General features: G+C 42.8%; 1 protein-coding gene across 2 annotated transcripts in view; it reads right to left on the bottom strand.

The window, feature by feature from the left end:
• Nucleotides 1-14633: 14633 nt before the first annotated feature.
• RBL2 (RB transcriptional corepressor like 2) overlaps nucleotides 14634-18256 on the bottom strand; it is a 65437-nt gene continuing 61814 nt past the window's right edge. Inside the window, exons 21-22 of one of the 2 annotated variants that reach the window (XM_056526383.1) lie at nucleotides 17871-18038; nucleotides 14634-15867 (exon numbers count right to left, since the gene is read on the bottom strand). In XM_056526383.1, the coding sequence (XP_056382358.1) occupies nucleotides 15688-15867; nucleotides 17871-18038 (348 nt within the window). In that variant the 3' untranslated portion in view covers nucleotides 14634-15687. The remainder of the gene's footprint in view (nucleotides 15868-17870; nucleotides 18039-18256) is intronic. The other variant, XM_056526382.1, reaches the window with a different exon arrangement.

Below are 18256 nucleotides of genomic sequence, written 5' to 3'. Positions count from 1 at the left end.
TGACTCTTGCTCCACAGCTCCGCCCCTCCACCTCTTCCAGCAGCTCCAGCTTCAGTTCCAATTCTGGCGTCAGTCCCGGCACCCGCTCCAGTCCTCTCTTGTGCACATCTGACACCGCTGCCGGGGCTCTGAAGTTGTTCCCCCCCGGTGGTCACAGCCTCCTTTGGCTTACTGCCCGCAACGGGCCGGCCCCATCAGCTCCAGACAAGCCAGCAGGCCTGACTCTGTTGGAGTAATGAAGGTTTTCACAGTTGTCTTGGAAGAACAAAATGAACATCTCCCAGTCAATCTCAACCATGAGCTTATAACCCATTTCCGTAAGTTCACTTATCACAGGGTCCCCACTCCTGAGGTATTTGTACACCTCAGACTTTTAAACTACTCAGCTAACATGGCTCCAATGGAGAGGCCTGGGTTGTCTACATGTAGTTGTTGTGTTCCCAAGGAGCATTGCCTGGTCTATAAAGCTCCCTAATTCAGTAACTGCTATCACCCCAAAGGAAACACTTTACCCCCTCAGCATCCTGGCAGCATTTCAATAGCAAAACAGGTATTATAACTGAGTATATTACCAAAGAAATGCTTTAGAGGCTTCACAATGGTGGTCTGCCCCTTCATTTTGGATTGTTGTTGCTCCAGGAGACTGCTGGAGACACGTGCACCAAGGAGAAATGAGCCGGCCAACTTTACAACTCTTCTCATATAACTGAAGAAATCTGGCACCTTCCCTCAGTCTGGTTGTAAGAAACTTGCACAGAACTTTAGAATCTGTCAACACCTACAGTACTTTAAATAAACCAAACCAAGGTACAACTACATGTAACTATGGAGACGGCTGTAAATAGTAGTAACACATATCAGAACTATGAGTTTTGTGGCCCATTTTGTTCCTACATTTACAGAAAATATGTGCTACAAACAACACAACGCCAACAAAGCGTGACTGAGAAATAGATGGTTCTACTTTATTTTGAAAAGACCCATTTACTAAAATAACATAACTGGGTTCCTTGCAAGGTAAAAAAAAAAAAATCGTCAAGGATGATAGCAGGTCTACATCAGATAGGAGTTATCTTTATGTCTTCTAGCACCACTGCTATAATGCACTGCTGTATCTGTAAAGGAAGTGTCAGGGTACTTATGCTGTTTTTTACACCACCAGTCCATGTTTTAATCAGGTTAGTGGTTAAATAAAACGTTGCCAATAGCTTGATGCTTCTGAATGATAGCATATGCCATCACTTCATCAGTATTATGTGGCCAACTCCCAGGACCCTCATCGATCCTAAGAATGATAGGGCTGCTTTACTAAAAATCTCTGCAGTTCCAATGAGTGCCAATGTGCAAATTTTCATTTTTTTTGAGACGTGTGAACATGGCCTAAACATGTTCATGTAGACACAATATGGATACATTATCCAGCACATTTATAATCTATACAAAGAACATTTTTAATCATTAAAAGCCCAGAAGTGAGTAGTGAACGGAGATATGGAAGCAACCAAGTTTGCTTATAGGGATCTCCATTTTACCAGTTGGATGGGATCCAAGCAGTGGGAACCCCTCATTCTACATTTATCATTTACATGGAAAAATTATGCTTTGTTATTGCATGGAATGCCATATGTCATAAGAGATGGTACAACATTAGGGGGGGGGGGGGGGTTGTTCAACTGCCACAGCCGCCACTAATCGTCAGAATGTCTTTCCTTGCACATCAATGCTACTGTCACATAGGGCAGGGAACAGTGCAGCCCTCAGCTTACCCACAGCCACTTTGCCTGCCTAGTGGAGTATCTGATCCTCAACTGAGTGGCAGTCCCTGTTCTGAGTAGATACAGGGGCATAGCAAGGTCAAAAACAATTAATAAAACACTGTACAGACATCAGGGAAACAGGTAAGGATACAGAGGGTTTACAGGCAAAGCACAAGGTATAAAACACAGGGAATAACCAAGAGAGCTCACAGTATAAAAATTAATGACAGAGGAATGGTCAAGTTCCTTAGCCAAGGGTCTGTTTATACAGGATAGAACAAGCAGGGAGAAAAAAAAAAGAAGCTAGTGCAAAAGAACATAACACAAGCATGGACTGAACAGACTAGCTGGGTATTTATATTCACCTGAAAAGAGTGTGGGAGCTGAGGCCAGATGTGATAGGCTGTGAAAGTTCAAGCCTCCTGATTGGCCTGGGAATCTTCACAGAAACACAGAAAGCCGCAGCACACTCTGAGGAATTTAACCCTCTTTCTGGAACTAGATCGAATCATTACAGTTACATGCTACTAGCCACCTGATATGTAGGAAATTACTGTTTAACATCATGTATTCAAGTTAATGGAGCCGAGCTGCAGTAACCCACCAACAGTAAACTGAGCCATTTGTTTCTGGCTTCTTCATGGTATAGATCTAGCCTCTGTGGCTTAGCAAACTAACTGAATGCAGGGGGTTGCACCACGCCAATAAGACAACAATATGTATAACTCCATTAAGGAGCAGCTTTTATTAACATCATATCAACTGAACATTAACATAAATTTTCATATAACATAGATCTGTTTTCGATGAGTCCTGTCAGCAGAACAGTGATGGGGAATTCTCCACCTTTGGACTGATAGGACTGAGAAGTAAACATTTAAATTGTATACTTCCCTTACAGCAGCATGATGATGGGGATGTAGCAAGTGAATCTTCTAGTACTTCCTGTACAGATTGGGACTGACTCCCTAAAGGAAGTAATCTCCAATGATTTATCATGATTTGTTCATTGAGTTGTAAGAGTGTTTGGAGAAGAAAGTGAAGCTGTACAAAAATTTGTTTCACGAATACCAAGGAACATTCAGCCATTGTGGTAGAAAGTGCCCTTGAATAGTAAGCTCCAAAATAAGAGGGAGAGCTGAGTATTAGAAAATGAATACCTGATCAAACAAGAGATTGTGGCCTTGGAGATATATTGCCCATGTTGGTAACTGGAAAAGAAACCGTCAGATCTTCTTCCATCCTGAATGTGGCTGTTTTGTCCAGGTATATACGACAATAAGCTAATTCCAGAGAATGTCTTCCAGAGTGCATCTGTCATGTGGCAGTGGAAGAGAGATGGGTTGATGTCAACAAAGGAAGGGCATTGGACCTGAAAAATGGGAGGAACCTAAGCAAAAAACTATCACAATGGTCTGGTAGCTCTGTATTGCTGACTTTCTTTGCAGATGTAATTGCTAGAAAAAGGTTACCTTCCAAATGAGGTGGGCCAAAGAACATTTCTCTAAATGGTTACCAAGGAAGGGGTCGTTACTTAGCTTCTATTTACTGACGGACTGACTGGGATCTCAAAATGACGCAACATCCATTCAGTTGGCTTCTTGATGGAGAAACTGTGCCCTAAGACACCTAGCTGTGCTTGAGGGAGAGTGCCATCAACTGACCCTGAATCACTGAGCACAGCGGTAACCTGCTTCAGCCAGTAGCTGGCTCAGCAGGAGCTTCCTGCCTGTCAAAAAAAAAAGAGCAAGAAGGGTAGAAGGAGGATCAGGGCAGGTTAGTAGAACACAAGACAAAAACTCCCTAAAGGGGCAGAAGAAGACCGAAACGGGCATCTTGTTGTGCATGTTGTACATCTTGGTAAAACATTAACCTTTCTAATAAATTTCATAAGAAAATGTTATTTCCTTTTTAAAGAAATCATGGCATTTAAAATCATGGCTTTGTCCAAGCTGAAGCATAGGCATGGACAAAGTCCAGTAAGTGAGGGTGGGCTAGCACTCCTCTGTGCTCTCTCCTGTCTGATAGGACTCCTCTGTGCTCTCTCCTGTCTGATAGCACTCCTCTGTGCTCTCTCCCGTCTGATAGGACTCCTCTGTGATCTCTCCAGTCTGATAGGACTCCTCTGTGCTCTCTCCTGTCTGATAGCACTTCTCTGTGCCCTCTCCTGTCTGATAGTACTCCTTTGTGCTCTCTCCTGTCTGATAGGACTCCTCTGTGCTCTCTCCTGTTTGATAACACTCCTCTGTGCTCTCTCCTGTCTGATAGCACTCCTCTGTGCTCTCTCCAGTCTGATAGCACTCCTCTGTGCTCTTTCCTGTCTGATAGGACTCCTCTGTGCTCTCTCCTGTCTGATAGGACTCCTCTGTGCTCTCTCCTGTCTGATAGGACTCCTCTGTGCTCTCTCCTGTCTGATAGCACTCCTCTGTGCTCTCTCCTGTCTGATAAGACTCCTCTGTGTCCTCTCCTGTCCGATAGTACTCCTCTGTAAGCTCTCACGTCTGATAGTACTCCTCTGTGCTCTCTCCTGTCTGAAAGGACTCCTATGTGCTCTCTCCTGTCTGATAGCACTCCTCTGTGCTCTCTCCAGTCTGATAGCACTCCTCTGTGCTCTCTCCAGTCTGATAGCACTCCTCTGTGCTCTCTCCAGTCTGATAGCACTCCTCTATGCTCTCTCCAGTCTGATAGCACTCCTCTGTGCTCTCTCCTGTCTGATAGTACTCCTCTGTCCTCTCCTGTCTGATATAGTACTCCTCTGTGCTCTCTCCTGTCTGGTAGGACTCCTCTGTGCTCTCTCCTGTCTGATAGCACTCCTCTGTGCTCTCTCCTGTCTGATAGCACTCCTCTGTGCTCTCTTCTGTCTGATAGCACTCCTCTGTGCTCTCTCCTGTCTGATAGCACTCCTCTGTGCGCTCTCCTGTCTGATAGCACTTCTCTGTGCCCTCTCCTTTCTGATAGTACTCCTCTGTGCTCTCTCCTGTCTGATAGGACTCCTCTGTGCTCTCTCCTGTTTGATAGCACTCATCTGTGCTCTCTCCTGTCTGATAGCACTCATCTGTGCTCTCTCCAGTCTGATAGCACTCCTCTGTGCTCTCTCCTGTCTGATAGTACTCCTCTGTCCTCTCATGTCTGATATAGTACTCCTCTGTGCTCTCTCCTGTCTGATAGGACTCCTCTGTGCTCTCTCCTGTCTGATAGCACTCCTCTGTGCTCTCTCCTGTCTGATAGCATTCCTCCGTGCTCTCTCCTGTCTGATAGCACTCCTCTGTGCTCTCTCCTGTCTGACAGTACTCCTCTGTGCTCTCTCCTGTCTGATAGTGCTTCTCTGTGCCCTCTCCTGTCTGATAGGACTCCTCTGTGCTCTCTCCTGTCTGATAGTACTCCTACATTTTCTGTATCTGACAGTGCCCATTTAAAAGTTCAAGAGGAAACTCCCAGGAGGATATACAGGTAAGATTAACCAATGTCCTCAGGTCTCCTGTCAAATCCACTACAAATTTATGGTAACAAAAATAAAATGTACTAACACACTGCCATAACTGTAATGTATAAAAACACTGTGAAATATAAAAGAAAAGCAGACAATAACTTGAAATATGGCAGACGTTTATCTACTGTGCATGTTACTATCATGTAATTTATAAAATTCTTTAGATTCACCAGTTTAGTCTATGAAAACTATTTGAAAGCTGTGAAATCTATGAAAGAATTTTCTGATCAGTTTAGCTTTGTCTCTAGTGCCACCTAGCCACAAATCCTACACAACAAATAAAAAGACACATTTACAGTTTGAGAATGTGTATTCATTTAGTTAAACTGAGGCTTAATGAAGAAGTAAATAAATTTAAAAAAGTTTCACAGCATAAACTCTGCAGCAGACTCGGTGAAGTGTGATTTTACCCTTACATGATTGTATCATATAGGACAGCGGAACTCAGGTCAGCAGTCCAAACGTTTATTGCGGCAAAATTGCCCGGACTGCCACCACCTCCAGCCAGCACAGGGAACTGAAGAGAGGAGGCATCGACTTTCCCTGCAATAAATGTTATCAGTGTCAGTGTCTAAGACACAGCTACAACTAAATAGCCTAGCGCTGGAGGAAGGGAGCAGTCTGATCCCTGCCCAGTTTCCCTGCGCTTCCTCTATGATGCAGGCGACATTATTAGCACTGCCAGCATCATTCTGCTCTGGCCAGGCCTGACTAGAAGAAGCCTAGCCAAGGTCGGGACAGATGGGTATTTTCAGGGGGACAGGTTATCTATAGTTGTGTTGCCCAACTTGTAGTTTGCTGAATAGTCACAGGTTGGGAAACAATGATTTAGTAGCACAGGTCATTAGGGGGCACAGTGAAACGGTTCACTTGGGGGGCACAGTGACACAGTTCATTAGAGGAGGAATAGTGGCACAGTTCATTAGGGGATGATTGTATCATTTATTATTTGAGGGGGCACAGAGACATCATTCATTGTTTAAAGGGGTAAAGTGGTATCATTATGGATGCCCCTGACAAAACCTGGATATGGCGTAATATGCGTTGGGGCAGTGTGTGACACGGAAGTGGGTAACACGTTCTTTGAGATATGACACTTTTAATAAATGTTTGCAGGATTTTATCATAGTTGTTTCTATTGCATAACATAACTTATTTACCCCTGCATCCACACATGGTTTCATGTAGTGTTACTGTGGTTTTATTATTCTTCTCTTTATGTATTTTTTAATGTATACACAATACAGTTGAATTCCTTTTAGTCTACATGCATGTTTGTGCTATGTATTTGGTGTTCAAATTTAAGTCAGCACAACAGTGCGTGATAGTATTATACTCAGGAGCACAGTGTGTGGCAGTATTGTATTCAGGGGCACAGTGTATGGCAGTATTGTATTCAGGGGCACAGTGTATGGCAGTATTGTATTCAGGGGCACAGTGTGTGGCAGTATTATATTCAGAGGGTACAGTGTGTGGCAGTATTATATTCAGGGGTACAGTGTGTGGCAGTATTATATTCAGAGGGTACAGTGTGTGGCAGTATTATATTCAGGGGTACAGTGTGTGGCAGTATTATATTCAGAGGGTACAGTGTGTGGCAGTATTATATTCAGGGGTACAGTGTGTGGCTGTATTATATTCAGGGGTACAGTGTGTGGCAGTATTATATTCAGGGGTACAGTCTGTGGCAGTATTGTATTCAGGGGTACAGTGTGTGGCAGTATTGTATTCAGAGGCACATGTGAAGCAGTGTTATATTCAGGGGCACAGCGTGTGTTTGGCAGTATTGCAGTATTCAGGTCATTCTGGGAACTGCAGATTTATGTCCTACACACTTCAGTAGCCGTTTTACACTGCGACTGTAAACTGTAGACATTGCCACTAGGTGTGAACCATGCCTTAGCATCCAGCCCCGACCTTAACCTGATGACAGACCTGGTATAGGAGAGTCTACACTCATCACCACACTCTTTCACACTGTATGCCAACAACCAAGCTTGTTGCTACAACTGCTTGACAGTATACTGAATGCCTTCTGCTACCCGATTCTGTATGTAGAGCTGCTTCTAGGGGAGAATGTATCTGTATAGACACTTAAAGGAGCCTGTATGACAGCATTCAGAGACTTAAAGGGTTACTCCGATGCAAAAAAAAAATTTTTAATCAACTGGTGCCAGAAAGTTAAAACAGATTTGTAATTTTTTTTGTCTGTCCACAGTGCTCTCCGCTGACACCTCTGTCCATGTCAGGAACTGTCCAGAGCAGGAACAAATGCCCATAACAAACCTATGCTGCACTGAACAGTTCCTGACATGGACAGAGGTGTCAGCAGAGAGATGTGGTCAGACAGAATGGAAATTCAAAAAGAAAAATAACTTCCTCTGTAGTATACAGCAACTTACTGGCAGGATTAAGATTTTTAACCCCTTAAGACCAAGGATGTAAATTTACGTCCTGCTGCTGCGGTACTTAGTGCACCAGGCGTATATTTATGTCCTGTAGATGACCGCGAGCATCGGAGCGATGCACGGCTGGTCCCGGCTGCTGATCGCAGCCAGGGACCGGCCGGTAATGGCCAACATCCGCGATCGTGCGGATGTCTGCCATTAACACCTCAGATGCTGTGATCAATACAGATCACGGCATCTGCGGCAGTGCGCTCAGAAATATGAATGATAGGATCGCCCGCAGCACTGGCGATCCAATCATCCAGAATGGCGCACGGAGGTCCTCTTACCTGCCTCCGCCACCTTCCACAGGTCTTCCGCTCTTGTCTGAGATCGAGCAGACCAGAGCAGAAGATGACCCATAACACTGATCAGTGCTATGTCCTAAGCATAGCTCTAAACAGTATTTGCAATCAAAGGATTGCTATAAATAGTCCCCTATGGGGACTATTAAAGTGTAAAAATAAAAGTAAAAAGAAGTTTAAAAAAAGTAAAAAAAATATTTAAAAAATCCCCTCCCCCAATAAAAATTTAAAATGTCCTTTTTCCCATTTTACCCCACTAAAATGTAAAAAAATAATAATAATATTACACATTTTTTGTATCGCCGCGTGCGTAAATGTATGGTGAACGGCGTGAACGTAAAAAATGGTGAAGGCGTGACGTAAAAAAAAAGCGCAAAATTGCTGCTTTTTTGTCACATTTTATTAAAAAAATTATGTATAAAAAAATTTATAAAAGTTTTATATACACAAATGATACAGATAATGGCGCAAAACATGAGCCCTCATACTGCCGGTTATACGGAAAAATAAAAGTTATAGGTCGTCAAAATAGAAGGATTTTAAACATACTAATTTAGTTAAAAAGTTTGCGATTTTTTTTAAGTGCAACAATAATAGAAAAGTATATAATCATGGGTACAATTTTAAAGGGGTTCTCCCTTGTTTATACAGTTTTTTGTTATTATGTTTGTGTGTTATGTGTGTATAAGTATGTGTTTTTTTATGTGTTGTGATTATGTATATATGAATTTTCTTACCTTTTGTGAAGATCCGGAAGCTGGTCCCTTTTTCTTCCAGTGGCTTGCTGTGTAACCTTGGCCTCCGCCATGTTGTGTTCGGTAAGTGGGATGTCGGGGGGTGTGTTCTTGCTTCTGTCCTTCCAATCTTCTGACGTCCGAGGCGAATATTTTCTTCCTGTTTCTTCCGTGGCTCAGCGACAAATCTGCGGCCTCTTCCGGCGCATGCGCAGGTAGTTTTTTTTTCTGTCTGCACATGCGCGAGTACGCAAGTGCTACGGTAACAGCGTAGCGTACGTTAGGTCTACGCTAATAGCATAGCTTCGCGCAAGCGCAGACAGTTTGTCAATTAGACAAAAAAAACTTTATTGGTTAAAAAAAAAAAAAAAAACCTGCGCATGCGCAGATTCGTCTCTGAGCCACGGAAGAAACAGGAAGAAAAGATTCGGCTCGGACGTCAGAAAATAGGAAGGACAGAAGCAAGAACACACACCCCGACATCCCACTTACTGAACACAACATGACGGAGGCCGAGGTGCACAGCAAGCCAGTGGAAGAAAAAGGGGCCAGATTCCGGATCTTCACAAAAGGTAAGAAAATACATATATACATAATCACAACACACATAAAAAAACACATACTTATACACACATAACACACAAACATAATAACAAAAAACAGTATAAACAAGGGAGAACCCCTTTAATCGTATTGACCCACAGAATAAAGAACACATAATTTTTACCGTAAATTGTACAGCGTGAAAACAAAACCTAAATTGCTAATTCTTTTTAATTTCCCAACAAAAATAGTATTTTTTTGGTTTTGCCATCAATTGACTTCAGTGGGTAGGAAAATACGCAGCAGCAAATACACAGCAAAATACAGCACCTGTGACCCAACCCTAAGGCTAGGTTTCCACTTGTTTTTTTGTTTTTTTTTAACACCAGAAAAAACATCTGAAAGACTGCTAAGCTTTTTCCTGTGTTTTGTCAGTTTTTCTGGCGTTTTTCCTGGTTTATGGAAATAGCATGTTATGTCCCCTGTAACAGTTTTCTACCGGTCTTCAGGTACCACTCTGTGGATCGGATGCTGAGCGCCTGGTCCACCGAATGTAAGGAGGTGAGGAGTGAGGTATAGCATCACTACTCACCTCCCCCGGCTGTATAGTATACAGGGGGGCATAGTGTACCCGAGTATACTATAGAGGAGCCAGGAATCCCGTCACTATAATAAAAAGTTACAAAATGGTGTTTGGTTGTTTTTAATTTTGCTCCACAAATTTTTTGGGGTTTGCCGTAGATTTTGTGGTTAAATGATTGATGCCATTACAAAGTAAAATTGGTGCAAAAAAACAAGCCCTCATATGGGTCTGTAGGTGAAAAATTGAAAGCATTATGATTTTCAGAAGGTGAGGAGGAAAATACCTGTGTCCTTAAAAGGGTACTCTTCCCCTAGACATCTTATCCCCTATCCAAAGGATAGGGGATAAGATGTCTGATCGCGGGGTTCCTGTCGCTGGGGACCCCTGCAATCTCTCCTGCAGGACCCACTTGTCATCAGCTGCCATGCCCCCTCTCTTAGGCTTGCATTAAGGGGGCAGGGCGTGATGTCACAAGGGGCGGGGCCGTGACATCATGATACTCTGGCCCCTGTATCGTGAGTCATCAGACAAGGAGCCATCTTCGCTCCGTGAAGCTGATGATAAGTGGGTGCCGAAGAGACTGCGAGGGTACCCAGCGCCGGGACCCCCATAATCAGACATCTTATATAGGGGAAAAGCTGTCTAGGGGCGGAGTACCCCTTTAAGGGATTAAATGCCCTATAAAGTAACAATGCTGCTCCTACAAACTCTGCATTATAGTTCCTCTGCTATTTCTTCACGAAATGCGTACAACAAATTGGATATATCAGCACATATCAGTGCTGGCAACATCCTACTGGCAAAAGGAATTGCAAAGTCCAGTTATCAATGTATTCATACATTACCAAGAGGAATAACAGAGGAACAAACGATACAGAGCTCTAAGAAAATGTTCAAAAATCCTGGAGCCTAAACTGTTACTATAACAGGTCAGGTCAGGTCAGGGCTCAGGTCCTCCATTACGCCATGTGGATAAATACCTGACTATATCTACTATTCTGCCCTCAGAAAAGAAAGAAGCACAACACAGAATTCTGTACGTCTTATCTATTAACAAGCAGTCTTATACAGCAACATGGTTAAAACAGCAACAGTTTAAACATTATGTACATAAAAGTGTCATTTCCATCATCATGTTAAGACATAGACAAACTTTCATTATGTCGTGGATTAGCCACTTAGGAATGGCCAGGGTAACAATAAATAAAATAATTTATATCTTAATAGTTTTGCTTTTGGGGAAAAAACACAGCATTTTTATATAGGGAATTCTACAGAAACCCCCCAAATGTTTTGCAAAGTGAGTCCAGTACATGCCACCACTTTGTAATGATACATACACAGTCACATAAAATGGAGGGAAGCCCGTGTAAAATTATTATGTCATTGAATGAAAAAATAGCTAACAAATTGACTTACAATAATTTACGGAAACAAAGAATTCACAAATAGGCAATGTCCTTCTGTGGAAAAGTAAGTGCATGTGTATTACTATTATAGAAATGCAGTTTTTGTAGCAGTTTTTGAGTTAAAGTCAGGACTGGATTAAAAAAGGAGAAAAAGTAAAAAATAAAAGATGTATAGGATTTTGAATTCACTTGCGTATTTAAATCCAAAAACTACAACAAAAATTGTTTTGTTGTGGGATGGACCAGTGTTTTTACAAGTAGGGTGCCTCCAGCTGTTACAAAACTGCAACTCACAGCATGCCCGGACAGCCAAAGGCTGTCCGGGCATGCTGGGAGTTGTAGTTTTGCAACAGCTGGAGGCACCCTGGTTGGGAATGACTGGATAGGGAATAACATGTCTGATCACAGGGGGGTCCGGCTGCAAGGATCCCCTGCGATCATGTGACGTCACGCTAGCACACAGCTGTCACGTCTCCTCCCATAGACATGAATAAGGGTAGCGTGGCAGCTGTGTTTGCCAGTCATCTGGTACTGCACAAAGGGGTCCCCTGCGGCCGTACCCCCACGATCAGACATGTTATACCTTAAAGGAATACACCTTTAAGTTGTCTTTATCTGTTAGCCACACCCCTGATATCTGTAATATCAGATGACCATCAAATGAGTATGTGAGTGTGTGTCTGGAAGTTACTTATTCCCTTCTTCCCTTGCATGCAGGATTAGCCGAGCCGAGTGTCCATGTGTATGTTTGGGTTGTCGGGAGGATAACTGGCACTTAAAGGGGTTATCCAGGAAAAAACGTTTTTCTATATATCAATTGGCTACAGAAAGTTAAACAGATTTGTAAATTACTTCTATTAAAAAATCTTAATCCTTTCAGTACTTATGAGCTTCTGAAGTTAAGGTTGTTCTTTTCTGTCTCAGTGCTCTCTGATGACACCTGTCTCGGGAACTGCCCAGTTTAGAAGCAAATCCCCATAGCAAACCTCTTCTAAATTGACTCGGTTCCCGAGACACGTGTCGTCAGAGAGCACTGAGACAGAAAAGAACAACCTTAACTTCAGAAGCTCATAAGTACTGAAAGGATTAAGATTTTTTAATAGAAGTAATTTACAAATCTGTTTAACTTTCTGGAGCCAGTTGATATATATAAAAAAAAGTTTTGTTCCTGGATAACCCCTTTAACATCTATGTAAGGAGTGAGGGTGCACTCAAACGTTCTGTATCCTCTGCAAGTTGCTGCTGAAGATTTGTATTGGTTAAACATTATAAAATTGGTTAAACAGCATAAAATCTGTAGCAGTAAATCTGCAGAGGATACAGTATATGAAGGATAATAGATGCCTGGAAAGGGATTTAAGGGGAATCTGTCACCACCCCCAAAATTACAGATAAACACTGATAAATCGGTAACAGAATCAATTGAAAAAGGGATGGTCAGACACCATGTCTTCATACCACTGCCAACTTACTGGCCAGACCAGGCCTTTCCATCCATAAGAACCTTAGACATCAGTAGTGATATATCTGTAGGTTCTCTAATGATATTCTCACATCAGAACAGGTCTGTACCAATCAGATCTATATCTAGATGTATTGTGTGGAAAGAAATGTCCCGAAAGAACGATCAGGGGGAAGGCTAAGGTTTATACATATGAACCATAGACAGCAGAAGAACCTAACACCTGTAATGTGTGGACAGGTTATGTTTTTGGGGCTGCATCGCTGTCTTACCACTAACTCTCCCACAGAATAAAAAAATCTGTATGTTTGTTTCCTTTAAAATATTTTTGAATGAAGATTAAATATTTGTGTCCACATACATTACAAATAAAACAATGTACATGAGGTGATCTTATCTTTACATGACTTTAGATTAGTGTAATACCTAGCATTATATCATTACAAAGTGTGAGCAGTTGGTAGCTATGTACGGTACTCTACACCTGATTTATTAGTCCCACAAAGCCCAATTAATATCAATTTAGTAGGATGGAGTCTTTACGATGCACTGTAAGCCAGTGTGCTTTATGTAATAAACTTTATGTCCTGCCTAAACTCTTAAAGGCGTACGCCGCCCCTAGACATCTTATCCCCTATCCAAAGGATAGGGGATAAGATGTCAGATCGCCGGGGTCCCACTGCTGGGGACCCCCGGGATCGCCGCTGCGGCACCCCGCTGTCATTATTGCACAGAGCGGGTTCACTCTGCGCGTAATAACGGGCAATACAGGGGCCGGAGCATCATTACGTCATGGCTCCGCCCCTCATGACATCACAGACCGCCCCCTCAATACAAGTCTATGGGAGGGGGCGTGATGGTGGCCACGCCCCCTGCCATAGACTTGCATTAAGGGGCTGGCAGTGATGTCAAGAGGGGCGGAGCCATGACATCACGCTGCTCCATCCCCTGTATCGCCCGTCATTACGCGCAGAGTGAACTCGCTCTGTGCAGTAATGATAGCACGGTGCCGCAGCGGCGATCCCGGGGGTCCCCAGCAGTGGGACCCCGGCGATCTGACATCTTATCCCTTATCCTTTGGATAGGGGATAAGATGTCTAGGGGAGGAGTACCCCTTTAAAGAACACTGCCACCTGTCAAATCTTTACCATTCAAGTCCACAACAGGTTTTTATAACTACAACTTGGTCAAACTGTACATGTTATTCAACATAGTTATTCTAAGTGCTTCACCTGGTCTATATACACTATAAAATACTGCAACCTCCTAACTCCTGATCAATGTTTGAACACAACCTGGTATAGTCAGTAAAAGCAGGGAAAGGTTTTAAAAAGGTACAAACAAAGATACTATAGATTATGTAATCTAGTATTGGTAGAAACTGAGGGAGTTGTGATCAATAATTGGGTTCCAGTCATAATATTACAGTAATGATCTGGTCTACCTGAGATATGCAGGTAAGGCTTAGGGGTATATTCAAATGCAGATGTCCCATACATCATATATAAATATATACCAGAGAGTAGGGCTGGGCTGTATTCCAGTTCATACCGAATACCGAAATTTTTGTGCTGCACGATATGAATTTTAACCCATACCGCAATACCGGTTTGGCCCCTCCCCCTCGGGAATGAATTATCAGCCCAGCGCTGCGCTGTCCCCACATCGAGGAAGTAATCATATGTGACCCGCGAGCACTGTTCTGCCCCCCCCCCCCCAACAATTATTAGCCCAGCATTGCGCTGTCCCCATCGGGGTACTACTCACATATGTCACCCGCCAGCCCTGCTCTCCTTGTCCTCCTGTTTGTTGCAGCCACCGGCTCTGACACTCTATACCAGTGGTCTTAAACCTCCAGATGTTGCAAAACTACAACGCCCAGCATGCCCGGACAGCCGTTGGCTGTCCGGGCATGCTGGGAGTTGTAGTTTTGCAACATCTGGAGGTCCACAGGTTGAAGACCACTGCTCTATACTGTATCTCTATGCCCGGGTTGCAAAAGGTTAACAAAATAAACTTCCCCGTCGGTCCGGACCAGCTTCCTAGGGAATGGAACATCGGAAAGCCGTCAGCCTATCACCGGCCGCAGTGGCTGGTGATAGGTTGAGCGCACTGTCATGTAAGAAGCCGGCTTCTTACATGACAGTGGGCTCAGCCTATCACCAGGAAGAGCGTAAGGCTAACGTAGGAACATGCGTTAAAGTTTATTTTTGTTTATCTTTTGCAGCCCGGGCATAGGGATACCACACAGTATAGAGTGCCAGCGCCGGAGGCCACAACAAACAGGAGGACGAAGAGGCAGTGCTTGCGGGTGACATGTGAGTAGTACTCCAATGGGGACAGCGCAGCGCTGGGCTAATAATTAATTTTTTTTTTTGGGGGGGGGAAGGAATACCATTATATAGTTATAGTTATATACCGTGGAACCGCCATAAGTTACAAAAATACAGCGATACACATATTTGGCCATACCGCCCAGCCCTATCATAGAGGCCTAATCAATAGCCAACTAGAACAACTATGTTCTTCTTTAATATAGGGTCAGCACTGGGGACCCATGGATGTTTGCCATAATAGAACTGCATAGAAAGAAGCTTTAGTATCCATCCATTGTCCATCTATTGGCTGTACTATGTGAACAAGATCTGTTATGAAAGTTAACTCACCTGTACAAGTGTCTGCACTTGTCTTGTCAACTACCTTTGATATTTCTTGAATATAAGTTACCAGGACTTATTTGTGTCCATGACATTTCTAGTGCAACCTACAGGCAAGGTCACTACCTAAGTGTCCAGTCTCATATCTAAAACTAAGTGCCCCCTTATAACACAGGTTATAAATGCAACAGGGCAGACATCACTAACCAATTACAGTCCTGGTGTCTCAAGTTACATAATGTTACATAATTATTATATATTAAGATCTTTAAAATACTGTAGACAGGATAATCCAACAATCTAGCTTGTACAGAAACTGCCTCTGTCATTAGCCACATCCTGAAGTTTCCTATAAAGGGCGCTATGGTTTTCTGGGCATATACGCTTTGCTGGAGATTCATTTCCATCTTCCAAAAGGATCCCTCGTTTTTTGGTTGGTGTTTCTCCTGTTCTGATCATGCTGTTGATCTCTTGCAATCTCTGTTGGTGAAAGCCAAAGGAAAATGTAAAATAGGCTTTATTTGTTAATACAGTAACACTACAGTAAATTAATCTGGAAGTAACCAATGTTTATGAGAAGCCATATGGCAACTGGTACATGACAGCAGTTTCTATACATTATGGATGTGAACACATAATAGAAGATTTTTTTGTACACCCTGTATAATGGGTATAGGCTGCTACCACAAAAAAAGGTTGGCTATGCATACCCACTTACACTGAGCTTATCAATTGGCGATAAGCAAAAGAAGCTGAAAAAAAGAAAGAAAGAAAGAAAGGAGCGTAAAGAAAACCAGGGAAAAAAAAACAGAAGACAGCCAATCTAATACGTGTAACGCAAAATAAATGGGTGGGAGCTGTGTCCTCCAATGATGACTACGAGAAAGAGATTTTACAGCAAATACAAATATGCTAGGAACCAGCTGCAGCACAGGTCTGTTCAGGAAAAAGACAGCATGTTCAGAAGGAAAAGAAATGCCCAAGGGGAAGGAGTCCCCCAGCTCACAGGAAGAAGACTGGCGACATGCCCATTGTTTGCTCACTAGAAAGAAAAAAAAAGAAGAGGCAGGAAAGAGCTAAGAAGGGCACACAATCTCAAGAGGGCAAGGAGAGAGATGAAAGAAGAGCTCTGAAGAAGAGCTGTGTGCCAATAGGCTGGTTGGGCAGGCCACAAAGCTGGGAAACATCGTTATGAGCAGTCTGAGATAAGAGGGGCCTCTGAGTCAACGCGGCCTCTAAACTGCATGGCCACCTGGAGAGTGAAGCAACAGAAGGTCCCTGGGTGATCATGGTGGTGTTCCAAAATAAGGAGGAGCGGGCTCCAGATGCCAGGAATTCGTCGGGCCTCAGCATAGGTACCTCGGCTGCAGACAATAGCTTTGAGGAAGGAGGAAACAGCTCTTAGAGAAGAAGCAGAACTGTATCCCTGCAGGATACTAAAGGGGAGGGCTGACCAGTAGGGGAAACAAGGGGTAGATTGTTAAACTCATGGAAAAGCCAAGAAAGAAGGAAAGGGAGGGGGGGGGGGGCTGTGTCTGCCTATGACTGACACTAAGTTAGAACTGGATGGCTCAGTGTTAATGTGTGGGAAAAGCCTGCTTCCTTTGGATGACATTTTAATGTGTCATTCTCATTAGAATGGCACAGATACAAGATCCTGAAGCATCTCTTTGGCCAACGTAGCTTGGTGATAAATCACCACATCATGATGATTCTCTTTAGACCCCCCCCCCCCCCCCCCACCACCACCACCACCACCACCACCACCTTGTTTTTATCTATTTAGGTGTAAATGTTAGGATTAACATATAGAGAGGCCAAAAGAAATCTATTTCATTTAGCCAACTTCTTATAGCTCAGTCACAAAAATGTACCTCTGTTTCTTACAATTTTTATAACTTTTGTTTTGCAATTTCAAGGCATATTGTTTTGAGTGTTCTATTCTAATGGTTAGACATATTCCTTGATCTACCCCTTTTTATATTTCCATACCCTTGCCATTTTGTTAATACTTGCACTAACAAATCTGACTGGGACCAACCAATATCATTTGTCACACTTGTCAGTGTTTGACTTGACAGCTCTCTAGTTGAGGCGATGTTTTCTACAATTAGCCAAGTCCCACAGCCCAGTGAGCACTCTCTCTTTTACCTACAGAATATTAAGCTTTTTTTTTTTTGCTGCTTTTGATCTAGAAAAACCTGTGCCATTAATTCAGATCATCTACTTTCAGTTGTTCGAGGGATGTCTACAAAGTCAGAAATCTCAGCTGTTAAAAAAATATGTTTGGTGTCATGTCTGTGATTTATTAATTCCCTACAAAGTAAAAAGCTGGATGACCATCCTGTTAATTTGGTGATTCCATAACATTTGCCAGAGGGTGTATCTGACAGTCTAGAACTTCTTCTAAACATAGAAGACTGTTATAAGTGTCTGCTATTTTTGTACATACTTACATTGAAGAGTGTCTATATCAGACTCACCTTTGCAGGGCTGAGGTTAAAATAGTAAGAGATCTTTTCTCGAGGGGACAAGGTGGCAGAATCTTCATTGTGAGGAGAAATGTAGATTGGGTGATTGTGAGACAATTGAACACGGCGAGGAGACAAAATCCGCATTGAAGGATAAGGAGAGAGAGGGGTAGCTTCATTCTGTAATACAAAAACAAGCAAAGAGATTACTATTTATTTAAAGCCCTCTGCATTTTTTTTTTACCTGAACATATGCCATAGTAGAACCCTGCCATAGTTGTAATAACTGTAATAAAAAATGTTGCCATATTTTTACATTCATAACTGACTTAATGGAGCCAATTAATAAAACTTCCTAATGTACATTCTTTCTGAATACAGCATCAATGTCCTAAATC

This window comes from Hyla sarda, chromosome 6 (genome assembly GCF_029499605.1).
Source record: "Hyla sarda isolate aHylSar1 chromosome 6, aHylSar1.hap1, whole genome shotgun sequence".
In the NCBI taxonomy this organism is placed as follows: Eukaryota; Metazoa; Chordata; class Amphibia; order Anura; family Hylidae; genus Hyla; species Hyla sarda.
This window is presented reverse-complemented; position numbering and strand designations above follow the sequence as displayed.